The 18,730-nt window shown below is 31.3% G+C and overlaps 1 protein-coding gene across 1 annotated transcript in view; it reads right to left on the reverse strand.

Moving 5' to 3' along the window:
- Positions 1–713: 713 nt before the first annotated feature.
- Positions 714–18,730, reverse strand: part of LOC121129657 (uncharacterized) — a 193,054-nt gene continuing 175,037 nt past the window's right edge. The window contains exon 6 of the mRNA XM_040725381.2: positions 714–1,499. Within this exon, the coding sequence (XP_040581315.1) occupies positions 1,360–1,499 (140 nt within the window). The 3' untranslated portion in view covers positions 714–1,359. The remainder of the gene's footprint in view (positions 1,500–18,730) is intronic.

An 18,730-nucleotide genomic window follows, 5' to 3' on the forward strand; every position in this document is an offset into this window, starting at 1 on the left:
GCCTAGCAATTCATTAAAGCTATAACAAATATTTATATATTCGCTTATAATTTATCCGTCATATTGATTCCGTTTATAGCTATTTTTTAAAGAAGTAGATAGCAAAAGCTTGAGAGACGACAATGGTCTTCTCCTTATTAGGTCTACCCCTCCGTTAGGACGTGGCAAAGGTTCAATGTGCAATTTGGTTGTTTCAATTGCAATATTGGGCAACATCCATATTTGCTCTATAGTTATCACAAACAATTTAAATTATATATCTATGATATTTTTTTTTCGCTATATAAAAAAATAAACCGAAAATTAACATGGTAACATTGTCAATTTGAAGAATGGTTGAGAGGAAAACAGCTTAGCTGTCATAACGTTTCATTGAATAAACTGCAATCAGTTTTGTTGTACTGGGCAGGACTACAGTCATCGGTTCTAAATGAGGACTCAGGCAACACAAATTTTCTTTCCCCCCAGTAATAAATAGTTTTAATCAAAGAACTTCATTATTTTGAAATGGGGAATTGTTAATTCTTTGAAGCTTAGAATTGGTAAAGTTGATGGAAATTAATTAAGTGTACACTCAGGATGGATGTGGTACGCCACCTTAGAAGCAAAGAGATCAACAGCTGAGAAAAAGATACAAATTCCTTATGCAAAAATATATTAACATCTATATAATAATCTCTATTACTAATTATAAAAGAAAATTCACACACGAGTTTGATACTGGCATATATATTTCATTTTGAGTGTACTTGCATATAACACTACAATTATATATATTTTAAAATTCATATCGATTTGATCTAAATTTACTTTTTTTTGTAGGGGGGGGGGAAGGGGGTTGTGTAAGGAGATAGTTAAGGTGAAGAAGGACGTTTAAATTGTGTCTTAATTAATGGACCAGTCAGAAAAAGATACGTTTTATCTTTTATAGTTATTTCCTTTGAAATTTAAGCTATTCGCAGTCATTAGATTTATGATCACACATAGATAAGTATGTATGTGTGTGCCATTATATCTGTTGAAGGAGGGGAGATGGATGGCCCATTGATGTACTCTGTAATAAGTATGCATATTAGAAGGTCTGAGTAAAAAAAAATAATAATAATACATTTTATACATAACATATTTCTTCAAACGTGGAATCAAAGTAATTATTATTATATTCTTATGCAGTAATATTAATCTGAAGTAAAATAAGGAAAAATAAATATTGTATTATTTTATCAAAGATATGAGAGATTGAAAGGGGGTTGAACAAAGGGTCCAACGCTATACGGATGTATAGTAAGATTAATAGTTCAAAGGGAAATTGTGATTTTGGTGATGATGATACGACGTGAAATATTTAAGCTCATGTAGCTAAGAGTATTTGTGAGGATTACCCAGACAACAAGACATATCATCAATGATTCCAGATGCTGTCGTTCCATGAAGACCAGGACGTCTTTTGTTATAAAACTTTCTTCGCCCTTCTTCGTTATTGGTCAAGCCATTGTGTGCTAGAAATAGAAAAAAACATGATTAGTAATATATTGGAGCACTCATTTAGTAATTTAAACCAATTGAGATATTATTTATATGTTTATGTATTGCAATTAAAAACCCAAGGTTGATAGAAATACAAGGTTATACCATAACGCGTGTACAACTGATGTTTGACTTCCACCACGCTTTTTAATATTGATATTATTTTGAGTATGAGTGGTTGTGTATTTTGTACAAATCTGCATTTTTGGCCCAGCAGTAGGAATGATCCATCAAATTGAAAGTTCTAGCAATGGTGACGTCATAGACTATGATTTGCTGTGTTTTTCAAATTTTGCACCCAGCAGTCAGTATGATACATCAAATTGAAAATTATAGCAAGCCCGATTAAATGATGGTCTAATCTTGTTTTTCTATTAACCTTGTTAAAAACTTAAATTTCTGAATGTGTAATGTAGTTACATATAGAATTCATTTCATAGAGAGTCTTAAATAATATGATAACCAACATCAATATGATTTACTATTTATGTATATTATTTAATACCAGAGCTTTAATCCGCTCAAGAAATCCTGAGCGCACTCTTTCTCCCGCTTGTTTTTTTAAAGCAATGTGCGTGTTAAAAACGACCGGAGAGCTCTTTTTTTTTTAGGAGTATTTGAATTTAACAACTCTTAATGAATGCAATTAATTTCCTGAAATTAGTATATATTATTTATTTCTCAACAAATGAAGATAAATAAGGTACAAGAATAAATAAAACTCAAAGATCTAAAATTATTTTTAACATAAAAAAATATCTATAAAAGGATTAATCCAATGTTTAAACTATTAAATATTTGATGTATTCACAAAAGTCTGTTTTTTTCTTCAAAGTTTTCATCTTTTATACATTGCCATCCATCCCTCCTTAAATTATTGACCGTCTTTGGAAAGTACTTGCTCAACGGCAGTGAATACATCAGAAGGTAACATTTGTGCTTGATCTAATGGTAATTCTGCCAAATATTCAAATATATTTGAACAACAATTATTTGATTTCTAGAATTCACATTACCGCACGCAAATAAGATAATATTAAATACTAATGGGTAGTGAATCTTAAATAGTTTGTCTTGAGGCAAGTTCAAGTAAACAGTACGATTTGTGACAAACATTATTTGCAATATCTTGTAATAGTCCAAATAATTGATTTAATTAAAATAAGTATGACAAGAAATTTTTATTTGTGTTTTGTGTGCCTTGAGAACAAAAAGTTTGGGAACCACTGTCTTAGGGGACATGTTATTATGAAGTTTCGTGTACTATCATCCAGTTAAGCCTCATCATTACTTTGAGCTTGAACAAGGGGGTTTCAAGTTTTTGAACTTATGCTTACGTAAGATTTTGAGATCATATGTTAATTTACTACGTAAAAATATAAAAAAAATTGTATTTCTGTTGGGGAAATTCGTTTACAAAAAAGATTATTTTTCTGTTAAAGTAATCTCCACAAACGAAGGAGCTGGCAGTGTTACTGAGGGAACTAATGTCAGAGTCTTCTTAGAGTGGCTAGCTACATGAGAGAAAAACTCGACAACCGAAGACGGAAATGAGCTACAAACACAGCATAGAAAAAAAAGATTCTAGCTTATCTTGAGACATAAGTTCAACCATCTTTTCTTGCACTGGAATGCCTCATCAGAAACACTAGCTTTCAGATCTCCTTTGTTCCTTTCTTTTAAAAATTGTGTAATATCGAGAAGCAAATGCATACAAGTTGACCTTCGACAACCGGCGAACGGTAGTGTGGAACAGTAGGCTCTTGTAATCGAATTCCATATCCTGACACAACAGTCCAAGTTGACGAGTGTTGAGGGTGCTCGCTTTGACACAATTCACTAGCCTGATTGCCATCTCAAGAGCTTATTGAAGGTCTTTATATATTTTTACAAGACTAGAACTATATTTCAACATAATCTAATCAATATAAACTTCAATAATATTAAATGTACGACTTAATAAGCAGGTAGACAGGAGGAGTTTTGTACTTCTTAATTTAATTTAAATATACTTAATTTTAGTTACGATAATTTTTCCACCCCAAGGTAATATAAATACAACATCAATCTTTTGGTCTTAAAATCAAGTAGAATTTGGAAAAAAAAACCCGGGTTAAGCGGTCCATATATTACTCATCGTTTTACACTCAAATAGAAAGTGAATTAATGTCTCTATATTGTTCATACAAAAGAAACAAATCCTTTCTTTGATATACCTTTACTGAGTACTACCAAAAGGGAGAATGCTTGAAATAATTTGATATTTTAACCTAAATGAAACCTTGTAGTTGTTTGACCTTTCTTTCAATCAACCTCAGGAAGTGTTAAATCATTTTCTGCCATCAGTAATTCCCGAATTGTTTTGTTCTGAGTTCCTTTCGCGTAATTAAAAAAAAAAAAAAATTCTTAAAATCGAAGGGATAAAAGATTCTTCCAAAATCCATGAAAGATATCATCCAAGACCTCAAATTTCTTGATACAATTCTTCTCCAAAAATTAACTTGCTTGGTCAAAAAGAAAAATAAAACGTTCATATACTGTATTTACTTTCTTTTCTAATCCTTCATATAACCCTGCTACCCTCAACAGATGAGTTACTTTAGATACTATTAATGTATTCCAGATAAATATTATGGAGAGAACATTTAAAAAGGAAAAGGTTCCAAATCTTTTTCCGATTTTCAAGCTCAACCATTCTTTCCAGTGCAACAAACGATCCCAGTATTTTAATAACTTGCATAGTTTCTAACTTTTGAAAGTAATACTTGTTCGAACAGTTTGTCAAATGCTTTCACTTCTGAAAATTAACTTCTAACCCAAAAATATATCTGAATTTTTGGAGGATATCTTGGGCTCAGTTTAGTGATCTTTTAATGTGTTTTTCGTCTTTTGAGTATAAATTAGTTAGGTCATTTGCAAACGCTTCTAATTTCTTTTCAATATTTCCTACTTTAATTTCTTTGAATACAGAATAATTTTTAAATTATGTTATTAGAGGGTTCAATGCAATTATTATGAACAGAAAGGATATTTTTCTCACATGTATGGCCCTCTACTGTTCCCAGACTTGTAAATATATCGAAAATGTTCTACTGCAGCAGAAGAAATTCCCTTGAGACCAGCTATAAGTTTTCCATATACTTCAAACACATAATTTACTTACTTTCTAACCATTTATTACTTTCCATTTTCATAAGTCGCTCAAAAATTAAGTTTTCTTTGATAAAGACCTATTGTCACTCCTTATTAGACTTACTTGGTGTCAAAACAGTCTCACGCTATATTTTGCTTCCTTAAAAGTACAACCATCTCCATCCGCATAATTATCTATCAATTTCCATTCTTTACTGAGACTTACTTCAAGTTTTATATATTCTCGTCTTGAAGGCTAAGTTCAAGTACATGTGAAGATGTCTTTATTTCTCTATTCCTCAATATATCTAAAATGTCAAGTATGATTTCTTTAATTTTGTTATTATTCATGGCATCCCCTAAAAGATTCAATTTCAAGATGCTTTTTGAGTACATTTGTGGTTTTGGTAACTTAATTTTGATAGGGTTGTGATCTCAAACTATTTTTGGCAATCTATTATAATCTTCCAATAAGGAATATAGTGAGGGATACATGTAAAAAAAAGTTAAGCCTTCAGCTCTTAACTATGTTATCTGCCCCTTCTAATTTCTTTGAGCCATAATGATTATGTATTAAAAGGAAATTAAGTATCCTCTAGAAATACTTGCCAACTGTTTATCAAGAGGAAATACATAATGTGTTATTTTATATATTGCAGATCACTAATCAAAAGGCTTCTTTATCTTATAAATGACATTCCAAGAGAGATTCATAGTCAGAGATGTAACTCGTGTGTATATTTTAGCTGGTACTTTTTTTTAGAATTAGTAATCTGCAGAATGAATTTTCTTTTGTTTAGCAGTTATCATTATTATTTAAATCTTGATTAGTGAACTTCCCTTCCTAAATGAATTCAATTATATTCAAAACTTGATTGAACATTCTTGTGTGGTAATAAAATGCAGAGAGTAACCTTGAGTATGTACTGTGGAGTTATAATTGTGGGTCCTTCTTAAACTTAGAGTAGAATTATGGATCGAAATCAGAGTAATTATTGCCAATGTCCTTGCTTATTTCCTTCTCCCCCTCCTCCCTTGTCACAACTAATTGTAGCGGATCTCCTCTAAAACATTCTTTAAATTCCTAGAATTACCGTGTTGATTTTCATTTTCTTTTTGTTTAACTTGCCTATTATACACACGATTTTCATCACTATTCATAGGTCCTCATTAGAGATGTCAAATTTATTTTAAGATTATGACTATTTATTTAATTCTATTTCCACATAAAATGTAAGAATATGACGAATGTTATAAAATACAAGAGCCAGATTTAGTTGTCATTATAACTTATTTCTTGTTTTGAGGAAGGACTTCCTATATCCTATGATATAATAAGAGTCCTCCATAAATATGCATAGAATATAACTAATTGAGCAACTTTTGCACATTATTTAAATATTTAATACTTCATTATATTCTTTAGAATCCCAAATCTATAAATAATATGATTAGGAAATGGTAAATAGAATGCATTTAAATAATTAATTGCAATAACATCAGATCAATAATCTAGTTTGTGTAACTTCTACTTATTTTTTTTTTCTCCTTCCCTCAAAGATGTTAAAAAACAAGTAAATCTCTCATTAAAAATTCTCAGAGATAGAGAAGTGGGTCAAGACAAACAAACAACGCCTTTTTTGTTGGATGTTATTTTTCTACAGTGTTATTACACATTATTATGTGGCTATTGGCGTATTTCTACATGCCACGACCTCCATGATATTAATCAAGGTGGGTAAGCAACTTTTGATTCCAAGTGGAATAATTCCATTCGTATACATTGCCGCATAGAGCTCTTAAATTTCAATTTTCAAGTTAAATTTTAAATTTCACTCTCAAAGTTATCATGCGTATTTTTGTTTTCTGGCGTACAAAACCAATTTCTTATAAAACAATTCAACCCTAACTTTAACCTAGACCAGTACTGCAATAGGATTCCCATGAGCTATTAGGTGCCGATGAGCATAAAAACTTTGCTTTAATCAAATAGGAGATAATTCCCCCGAATAAAAAAAAGATATTCACTCCTCAGATCTATTCAATGACGGGAGATTCAAGTTTCCTCTTGAGAGGACTTCAGGTCTCTATACTATGCCGTGCCCTTGGCATTTGGAAATTGCATTTTGAAGGTGAGGCGGATATACTATGTGATCTACATAGAAGACGATTGAGTCTCCCTGAAAACTTGAAGAGCAGAATCGAGTCATTGTTGAAAGGAATAAAGGACGGGAAAAAAATTCAAAGTCTCATTACAGATTTCCGCTAATTGCATTTTTTTCTCGAGACCTTGTAAGAACTGTGGTAAGATATTCAATGACTCAGTCCATGCTTTTGTAGATTTCCTGTCTTTAACCATTCTAAAGATATTTGTAAAATTAAATAAAAAAAGGTTTGATGGGTGGAGATGGAAAGTTTCAGTAAGCGATTGGCTGTTTTGACTTTCACGAAGGAAAAAAGGAGCTTCACCCGAAACTAAAGTAATTGACTTTGCTCTGCTAAACTCAAAAGCTCTTATTGCGAGTAGGATGACGTCATATGAACCGATTGTTATGGAAGAAGTGAGGAGTATAACTTTGGCAGCATCTGGTAGATATGTGGTTTTATTGTGTGAAAATTCCAAACGTAGGAGCGGATACATGGTCTACAGCATCAGAAGTGATCTAGTTTATTCTATCTATGGGATCCAACCAAGGAATAGTTTTTAACAGAATAGTCAAGAGTTTTAGGAGTGGCTTGTCATAGTATCATATTTTATCTTTTTATTTTGATGTATTGCACATAATCTGGATATTTTAGTTCGTTTGAGTAAATTTGTTCTGCATGTATGGTTATAGTAGATATGGTTCAACTACGGGGTACTAAATTTAAACTACAATCTTTTTTTTATATATCTCTGCACGTAATTGCTCTGGAATGTATTACTACTATTCCTATACTAGCAGCCAATAAGGAGCTCCATGCCAAATTTGCACATGCCAATAATTTGCAATCTTATTAATTTTATCAGAAATATATTATTTAAATGTTAATCCAAGAACTAACCATGACTGATTTTGACATTTAGTAGATCAAATGTAGGTCTATACATTTTATTTTATGGTCTATAGGCGTAACTCTGCGGGTTATTTTTTCAAGTAGAAAATAATGATAATAATATCTGTCCGATGGATTTTTTTTTTAATGAATTCATGAACCAGGGAGTATTTTAGTCTCTAAAGAGCTATCTGCCTGGAGCTTTAGATACCCACTAATTGGGTCTTACTTTTCGTTTTTTCGAAAATTAAAAACCGGGAGTTTTTTTTCTCGTAGTTTTCAAAAACGTAATTTTCAAAAAGATGGGATAACCTTAAGCTACATCAATTTCACTTTGAAAATGAGATACAATGCGTTTTTCCTATAATTTCTACTGCTGGTTTTCTTTATATAGTTTATAAATATTAAAATTATGTAAACTTATATGTATTATCCCTGATGTGAAGAGTTCAAATAGGAAGACATTTTAATATTAAATCAATCTAATCTAGTTATTTGTGCACTTTAAAATATATAAATAAGCAGTAATTTCAATACTGTTGAAATTGATTTAGCTTAGGGGTATCCTATCCTTTTGAAATTTATATTTTTGAAATCTACGTGAAAAAAAAACACTACCGGTTTTTGATTTTCGAAACAATGAAAAGTACGACCCACTTTTGTTGCTAAAACTTATCTAAAGTCACATTCATTATTTTGAATTTCTTATAATTAGGGATGTTAATCACGTTTTGCGCAAGCGAGCCTGCAAATTCAACTTCAACTATCTGGTTCCTCTGTTCTCTTTCAGACATAAACAAACTTTGATTACCGATGGGTAATTTCGAACATACTTTTTAGATATCTCAATTATGATTTTTTAACATTACAACTTATCTGAAAATTTAATACACATAGAAGCTTTCTTTCACTAAAATATAGCTATAACTTGACACTATTCATTCAAAATAATATCATTAAGAAAAATGACTTAATGTTAGTTATAATTTATTATATGATGCAAATAGTATTATTCATTGACACAATCTAAAAATTAAGTAATGAATATCAATATATAAGATGGATATAAAAAATTGTAAATAGTATGTGAGTAAATTAAATGCAAACTATAATAATTTTTGGATGATGCTATTGATGTTCATTCTTACATGGGGACGTAAAAACATTTAGATAAAGACCAGACGACAATCTAAGTCTAAGGGAGAAATATTCTTAAATTTTGGTCGAAATACTTATATTTCGCGAGGAAGAAGTTGAGTATCATATTATGTAATGACGCAATGTTAGTGTCTGAGTCTCTAGAATAAAGATCATCCCTAAGGGACGTTTTTTATATTATTAATATAATTTAATTTCCGTATAAATAACTATATATAAATGTATATTAAATTTTGTAAAATTATGTAAGACAAAATATATTGTTCGAAAAATACATTATTCACCCAAAAATCCTTAATTGAAACTCTTGTGTTCAATCCTCCTAAAGTCAACTCCTATTTTAAGTAAAATCTTTCAGAATAAAATAAATATATGTATAATGTTCATAAATCTGAAAAAGGATGGACCATTGATCATAGATATTTAAATATAAACCGTTCCGTTTTTGTTTTAATATTTTTCCCCTGCCAAAAAAACAAACAAAAAAAAAACCTTTTCTGCTGGAGATAATAAAAAACTTACTTTGGCAATGTTACAAGTCATTTTTTTTACAAAGCATTTTAATTTAAGAAAAATTGTATGTGTTGGGTTATTTTTGCCCATTTTTAGAGCTCTTGTACCGTTCCAAATATTATCAAATCAATATATAAAAACATTGTTCTTTTTATACTTTTTTACATTAGGTTTATCAGTTAAAAGTATTGTGCAACTAGTTTTAACGCTAGAACGACAAGGATATCATCTTTGATGCCCATTTGGGATTCTATGAAATATTGTGAGACACTTCTTAATTGTATTTGTTCAAAAGTTCTTAAATTATCCTAATTCATTTTATTAAACACGAAATACAAAATTCAAAAATGAAATTAGCAAATCATTTAGTTGCTATAATAAACAAGATCTAGACAGACGTGGGTATCATATTTGATATCCCATCATTTCAAATAATCTTTTTGTCCTACAATTGTGTATGAACAGGCTCAACATAAATATGAACATAGATTTTGCTGAACTAGCCATTCTGATTTCATCTGTTATTGTGGAAAGATGTCCAAACAATAATTATCCATTGAAGATATAAGACAGCCTCTTCTGTCCATATCATACTCCAATTCAGGAGGTGATGATTTCGAATTGGAACAAGATAAATAAAATGTCCAACCACCTCAATCAAGTTTTTCTGATATTCTGAAGTTTTGGCAAGCCTGTTGGTAAGAAATTTTGTCTAATGGCATTATTATTTTTGGTATATGATGAATTTATGTACAACTAATAAGTATAAGTATTTATCATTTCAAAAAATGCCATGATGCAATTAAGTGAATAAATTTCGCCTCTAAGAAATATAAATCAACTGACTTATTATGAGAGTCAATGTATGTCGGCAAGGATAACATAATCTGGGATGCACAATTAGGAAATAAAGAGAGTTCATTCTGTTTTATGAAAAAAAAATTAATTAGAAAAATAATGAAGGAAGTTCCATCTCCGTCCTCATTTGCAAAACGTAACATCTTTACAGGTGCACATATTAAAAAAATAATTAAGTATCATTTTTCATATCCACCATCGTTTAAGGGGGTCTTTACTCTCCGTCGTTCTAGTGTTAATAATTAAAATGGTCTAAGATGTGTGCAATGATTTGTGTTGTCCCTGTTTTACTAAAAATATTGTTCTTCCTTCGTGTTTAACAACTATTACTTGAACTTAGGCTAAATTACGACATGAAACTGCTTATCATGAAGCCCATCTTAAATCTCTTAAAATATTAAAAACAAGGTACACAATATTTTAAAGGGATTAATATATATTAATAAATAAAAAAATTACAATTTTTTAGATTAAGACTCGTTCTTGTAAACATTCAATATTTTTATTACATATTTCTTACACAAACCAGTTAAAAAAAAAAAAAAATAGAGAGTAAGCCTGGTACGAATGTCACTATACTACGTCTGCTCCTTATGCTTCCTTACGAATACTTATCCCCGTCTTCAAATCAGAAACAAAAGAGTTGTGTATTTTGTGCAATTTAAATGTTAAAATAGACAATGCATTCTTTACTAAAGCGGTCGGGTGCACTACTCAATTCTTCCAAAAAAATAAAGAAATTTTGTTGAGCAGGCTGGTAAAGACTCATTGACAATAATTTCCCGAAAGCGGCCAAAATCGTCAGAAGTCTTGCTTTGTTGAGAAGAAATGAAAAAACAAAAATGGGAAGAATCTCGGCCAATCGATTAATGTGATCATTTACAACATCGATGTAGTGTCCCATTCTACTGCCTATCGTGTCATCAATGAAGAAATACGCTACCATAGCTATGTACATCGCAATGGATAGCTTCTAATCCTATCAAACAGGGAGAAAAGTATCACCCTTACCAAGGCTTTGATCAGGATTAAACAGAAGTCTCAATATCGGGAGGCTGCCATGGACTATTTCACCCCATAATGTACATAAGGTTTGACCACCGGAAATTACTTACAGGGAGCGGGGATTAAATTGTCGCCAAAATATTTTTCTACAAAAAACAACACAAAATATACATTGTTTAACTTTTTTATTGAAAATCAAAACTATGACGAGCATATAGGTATAGAGTAGCCATTCATTCGATATAATCACCGTTGGCATCAATAACGGCCTCAATACGGCCTTTGAACCGGCCGCAGGCTCTACTGACCATCTCATTGCCCATGTTGCCGAATAACTGCTTGATGGAGTCCATTGAGCTGGCCTTGGTGCTATGGGAATGTCTGTTGGTATGTCTCTCGACATAGCCCCAGACAAAATAGTCCAAAGGATTAAGGTCGGGAGAGTTAGATGGCCACAAATCCTTGGTTACGACGTATAACAGTTCTCGGTTAACCACTGCATGGAGATTTTGGACACATGGCAGGGTGCTGAGTCCCTTATTGTTTTCTCATGGCAGCCCAGATCCCTCACCATGGCCTTCATGGACCTGGTAGGGTTATCCTCGAACATCTTCTTCACCTTGTCGACAAAGTCGGTGTCCCTGACCTTCTTGTCGGCGCCCTCCTCCTTGGGTGTCCTCTTTATGGTGGCATCAACATCCCAGGTGTCCTTTTGCTTCTTACGGATACGCTGAACAGTCCGTAAATTCACTCCTAAGGTTGAAGCAATCGTTGAATTGGAGATTTCACCTCCATTATTAACCAATGCCATGACTACGGTGGACCTCGAAAGCTCCTCGTTCCACTTATAGCTCTTTATCTCCTCATATGATGACGCCATGATGCTAACTGAACTACGTATGGTCAGCTGACAAGAATAGCTTTCCTATTTGGTAACCGGTTTTTTATTTGATAGTGTCGTCTTCAAGTTATCAAGGTTTAAAGTAGGCGACAATCTGATCCCCGCTCCCTGTATGTCACCTAAAAAATTGAGTTTTTTTTGTCAACCTGATTGAGCCTGGCATCCAGACCCCCTTGAATATAGCCTCTGGACTGTTTTTTTTTAACCATAAGGTACATGGACATAACTTTCACTCGTACAATGTCCGGACATCCTAAAAAACTAAGACTGGCAAAAAGTTACTGTCGGTAGGGGATGTCAGACCCCCTCCCCCAAAGTCGCCCAAAAAAACTTGCTTTCATCAGATGGGGAAATAACTCACTTGGTTTCGGACAAATGGCTGTTTCAATGAATCAAGGACTGTGAAAGAGATTCAACAGCTTCATCTTGTGTCGTATACCATATCCCTATACCATCACAGAAACACCCAAGTAACTGGATTAAATCCCTCAGAAATACCACTTTTAAAGAGTCATGGATCAAGTTCCTTGTCGACAGTTGGGAGGATGATAGTTTGGCTGTTGTGTTGAAACAGAAAGCACTCTTTGCTAACTCCGAAGATACATGTTACAGTTACAAAGTTGTCAAAGGAAGAGTCGTTAGAAGGGTAGAAGCTTGGCTGTGGAGCGATCACGAATAAGTTAATAGTCCTATGTTTTACTATATTGCAAACATAACGTCTCCAATCAACGTTTTTGTATTCCACTTGACTAATAGATCCTTCTTCTTAAATATACTGTATACACTTACAGTTCCTAGAACATAATTTGTATTTAGATGCATTTTTCGTTCGAAATTCTTTGAAAATAAACATATAAATCCATATCCGTGGTAAATAATGCATTTTCAAAATGTGAAATGAAACATCTAAACTTAAATGAAAAAAAATAAATTCTTAGGATTAAAATTGTAGTTAAGACACGTGAGGAAGACGCATCTTTTGCTGAAACTTGTAGTTTAACATCTTAAAAATATTAAGTACAATATATTTAGGAACTATTTTACTCAGATATACATGATGGCCCCGCAAAACTCGGTTTCAAACTCTGCATATTTCTCATAACCCGGTTTTTGGAATTATTCTCCTTGTTATATTCCGATGATTTAAATTTTATAGTATTAAAATTACAGAATAAAAAATCCTGTGTTTACCCGATTGAAATAAAATTTCACAGTTAATTTACAAGTATCTTGCCTGGTATTTATTATTTAAAATAATTTTTGATGAATAAAATGTCTTTATTTTCCTTATCATACTAAAATAACAAAGAAAAATAGTAAAAACGGGTATTTGAAAAGTAATTTATCCTATTTAACGGGTTTTAGTACAAAAAAAGTACAATACAAATTTCATATAACACGGATTTTTCTTATTCCCTAAAGTTGCAATAAACGTGGAAAAAAATGTGTCTTTATTCCAAGGTCTCTAGAGTTCTGTGAGTGCTAATACTGTTGTCCCTTTATTATTCTAGGTTGTCATGGAATTTATTTAAAAGTTACAGAAGCGTTTCTCAAACTTTTTAAGACAAAAACCTACTGTACAAAAATTTTCTTTTATAGAACATAGATACTACGAGTTGCTCCCATCATACCCTATACTACTGTCTTCTTAGTTTTTGGCTCGATTTGCCTACTTGAAAAAAAAGAAGAAGTAATATTTATGATTTTAGTTTTACAAATGAATTATTAACACATGCCTATGCCTATATCTATGGACAATTTTAGTCCTCCATACAACATTTCAGAGCTCCCCATTTAGAGTTTAATAGGAAATAAGTTTGACAGATGGAGTTATGAAATTTTTTTACATTTATATGGAATATAAAACATTATCAATTTAAAATTAAAAAAAAGTTATTTAATAGGCTGTATTTCACTATCTAATTCAAATTCACATATACCTTAAAAATATCTTTTGTCCTGCCAATCATGTAGGTAATATTCAAAGCTATTAAATAAATCTAATTTTAGAGAAATATAATTGGATACGCAATGTCAAATTTAAGATCAAAAGTATGGTTTGAAAACAAGGAAATAAATGAACAAGTTCGATATAAAACTTTTTTCCACATATTTGTACTTTTCAAATACATGTTGAAATTAAAGGACAATAGTTTTTTCTAACATCGAAAAAATAAAGAATTGGAGATATTTCATGAACCAATCATTTGATTGAAAAATAGATGTGGGGTTTTCAGGTAGAAATGTTCAGTGTGTGAGGTGAAATCGTGGACTTAAGTTTAAATCAATCTGGAATACTTTAGAGTGAATATTTTCAAATACTAGGTTGCGTTATGTAAAGAAGGTACTAATTAGATTAATAAACAATAAAAAAATCAACAGTTGTCTACATTAAGTCGGAAAGGTAATGTTGGTATGATTTGCTCCATGCCCAAGCTCATAAAGGTCGTATTGCGCTCCGGAAGTGTTTTTCAAGATTAAAAGCATGAAAGCTTCAGATCAGAGCAATGAGAGGTCCCATTGGCAGCATTAAGTATTAGAAAAATTGGCATCATGGAGTATGTGGACACTGCGATCACCAGAAGTCCGGTCAAGTCGATAAGGCAGTTTGCCAAGGCTCACAATGTCAGTAATTGGACTGTGAGGATATGTGTGAAGGATTTGGGGAAGACATCTTACGTAAGACGACATTAGCAACTACTTATTCAACTTACTTCAAGAGTAAACAAGGCTAACCAGGCTAAAAGAGGCTAGAAATTGTTGACTTGGTTACAGCATAATGGGTCAACAGTTCCCAAATGTTCACAGACTGTTCCTCCCTGGACTATTCCATTTTAGCTATAGTTTAGAAGAGAGCTTGTGCTACCCCTCATCGAAATTTGGATGCCTACAAGGCCTCCTTCGAGCTGCCATGCCCGAGGTCTTTATCAAGAAGTGCTGCAACACCTTGATGCCTAGGTTGCAGCTAAAGGAAATTATTTTTGAGAAATAAAGAAGTCTTTGATCAAGCCTCAATATTCTACTCCTTTTAATTGTTGAAAAAGTTCATCCTATTTTTATGTTTTCAAAAAGTCCACAATTTTACCTCTTACATTGTATTGCACAAGTATACCAAAATTTGGAGTTATTGAGGTAAAAAGTTAAGGACGATCCGATGTGTGCTGTTTAGCACAAACAAAACTATATTACACATTATTTTTACAAACTTAAGTTGAATGTATGTTTCTAAATAACAAATACTATGGAAAAATAAATTACTTCTCATTCTCCTTTGTGCAATTATTCATATCTATGAATTAATTGATTGTAAAAATATATAAATTCCATTCCATAATAGCAAAAAGAAATGAGTTGATGTTATTGAACATTTACCTAGAATATTTAGAAGACACTGTCTGACAAGACTTTTTCTGCCCTCAATATCTGTAATATACATAGTTCCCACATTAACTGTTTATAATCAATCATGAAAATACAGTGTAAATAAAAGAAACTGAAAATCAACATGATAACCCCAACAGAATATTGTGAAGAGAGAAAGAATAATGCTCATGACGTTTCATTATATCAGCTACAATCAGCTGCGTCAAGAGAGGAAGGAGAAAAAGATGTAAACAAGGACATTTTCTAGAATTACTCCGATTTTAATCCCCAATTCTACTCTAAGTCCAACAAGGACTTCCTATTATAACTCTGCAATAAATCCTCAGGGTTACACTCCGTCTTTTATGAGCACATACAAACGTTCAAACAGGTTTGAATATAATTGAATCAATTTAGGAAAGGATGTTGACTACTCGGGAATTAAATAATAATGACAACTGCTAAGGAACAGAAAATTCCCTCTTTATAATATCAATTAAAAATTAATGGGCCAGCTAAAAAACACGCCGGTTTTACATCATTTTTTATAGGTGTATCTTTCATTTTCTAGGAGCGTTCGTTAGTACGCACATTAATAGTGAGGTATAGTATATGTTTCAAATGTATTTAAGAATAAAAGAAACAGAATTAACATGGTTCAGAGATTAGCCTAGCTGTCATGAGGTTTTAACCGTGAGAGTCCACGAAAGGAAGACAATAATCACAAATCCAACTCCGTATACAGCAAGGGCATATAGGCAAGAATTACTCAGATGTCGATTAGTATTAGAAAAAACTTTAAACTTGAGCGTTGTAGTTCTTCTTAAGTAATAAAAGTCCATAAATTATATACAAACATCTCAGAGTTTGATATTATCACTCCTTATATCTCACTACAAGTTAATAGTATACAAAACAAGTATTGTATACTATTAACATTATGATTCAATATTTAGGAATAAAACAATATTATTTTGATTTGAGATGGGTTTTATGTCAGATGCGCGAGGAATCGGCGGTTGCATCTGAGTTAAGACCCTTGGTAATTCAGCTTCCTGTTAAATGATTTGGGGGAGATAAAACGAATTAATGCTATAAAGAAGAGAACCTTCTACGTTTAAAATTATATTTAAATTCATATTTATTTATTCTGTTATGCATTTTTAAATCAATTGACAAGATAATTCTTCTTTTAGAGAGATATGCTGACACACATACAACTTATTAAATAATTAACAAAAAAGAAGAAAGAAAAAACTGCCTGTGATAATGTTGGGGCGGGGCAACTGCATCACCCTAATGTCTACTTATAAATAATTTGAGTATCTTTCAACTTTTTAGCTCATCTACATATATTTTGATAAAATGTTTTTGTTTTTTTCAGATTGTCATATCCAGCAAATATGAACATCTTATTTACATTGGGCCTGGAATTTAATATTATTGTGTCTCTTTAATAAAATATATATTATTTACAGTAGAGTCTTCAAACTTTAAACTTTTGAAGGGAAAAATCACAATATAATGAACCATTGAAGAATTTGTAAGTTAAAAAATAAATTTCAAATTAGGTAAGAGGTTTTGTGATACTTCCTTCCTTTGTGTTTATTATTTTTATTTGGTCTGTATCTCCTTTTCTTTAAAAATTTAAACATTCAAGCTAATTTATAATAGAATAATTAAATTTATCTTTTGCCAAACCTCGATAATGGAAAAGCAATGATTTATTTTCTTGCGAGCCACAAGAAAACAACAACGGTTCAAGACCACAAAATATTACTTATTGAAAAAATTTCAAGTTCCATATATTCAATTCTATTTGTACGTGACGCACTGATTACGAATTTGTAATTTCTTTTTTTTTGCTTCAAATCTGATTGTCTTTCAGTATTCTTTATCTTTTAAGCCAACTTATTCCTTAGAAACAAAAAACTTTTTACTTTGCAAAATTGTATGTTAATATTGAACAACTGCTTATATCTTATGTTGAATACTTTTAAGACAAAACTTATTTTATTTTATAGGTTTTGCCTTGAATAGGATGAGCGCCTCAGTTTTTATACAAAAAGAGTACAGGCACAAAAAGGCATTAAAAGCCACATGTAACTAGGAAGTTGACAGCATAAAGACAGTCTTTCTAGAATGTTATAAATAACAATTAATAGAGTCATTAGCGATGAGTGTAAAAAATCATAAATATAAATAGTTTAAACAACCATTTCGATCCATTGTTGACATTTCAATGCTTCACAATATTCATACGTAATTTGAAGTTATTATTATTTTTTATGTTCCTTTAATTGGTTAGAAGGAGTTGTACTGATTAATTATAAGTAAACATTATAGTATTACATTTTATCCATCTGACCTAGGAATCTTTTTGGTGAAAGCCATATACAGAAAGTATATTTCTTTCTCTAGGAATCGTCTGGGGGCGAACATACATTGAATTCAAGTGAATCACTTTTCCTGAGCACGCTATCCATGAGCTACGGCGATTCCTTTTTTATTTTTAAATTTAATTTATCTATAGCAATAAATATTTAACAGCAGTAAGAAATAGAAAAATAAAATAACAAATAAAATTCGGTTAAATAAGATTTATATAATTATTATTTATGGATTTCTATTTTTATACATTTTCCAAATACAATACTTTATAAGTTAATTATTACTCATTGAATGTACTATTTGCATATACATATGTGGTGCGTCAATATAAAAACAATCTTAACCATAAATCAAGAAAATGAGAAATGCCCATTTTATTTTAATACTTGATATTTATATACAGCCTAATATTCCATAAGTATATTTGAGTAAATTATTGGTTTGTATTCAAATTTGTGGGATGAGTTGAGATACTTACGAATTGTAACTATAGTTTAAAACGTTATTTTGATTTCAGAAACTGATATTGGACACAATATAAGTTTCAAATAAATCTATCAATGTTTCAATTTAAAATGATGGAGATCAATTTTGGGGACTGTATGTGGAATTCGCGGGACACCCAAACTAAAAAGCACAGCAGCATTATATATACGGTATTTCAATATTAAACTAATATTGGCAAAAAACACAAAAGAAACTCCCCATTTTTATTTCATATACATACTCCATATACATTTGATAATATGGTTTTAAATATGGGTTCGAACCTTTATTTGATTTAAGAAATATTTATATTGGCCTCAATATAGCCTTTCAATGAAAATCTATTAATTTGTTATTCGT

The sequence above is a fragment of the Lepeophtheirus salmonis genome, chromosome 14 (assembly GCF_016086655.4).
Source record: "Lepeophtheirus salmonis chromosome 14, UVic_Lsal_1.4, whole genome shotgun sequence".
NCBI classification, from domain to species: domain Eukaryota; kingdom Metazoa; phylum Arthropoda; class Copepoda; order Siphonostomatoida; family Caligidae; genus Lepeophtheirus; species Lepeophtheirus salmonis.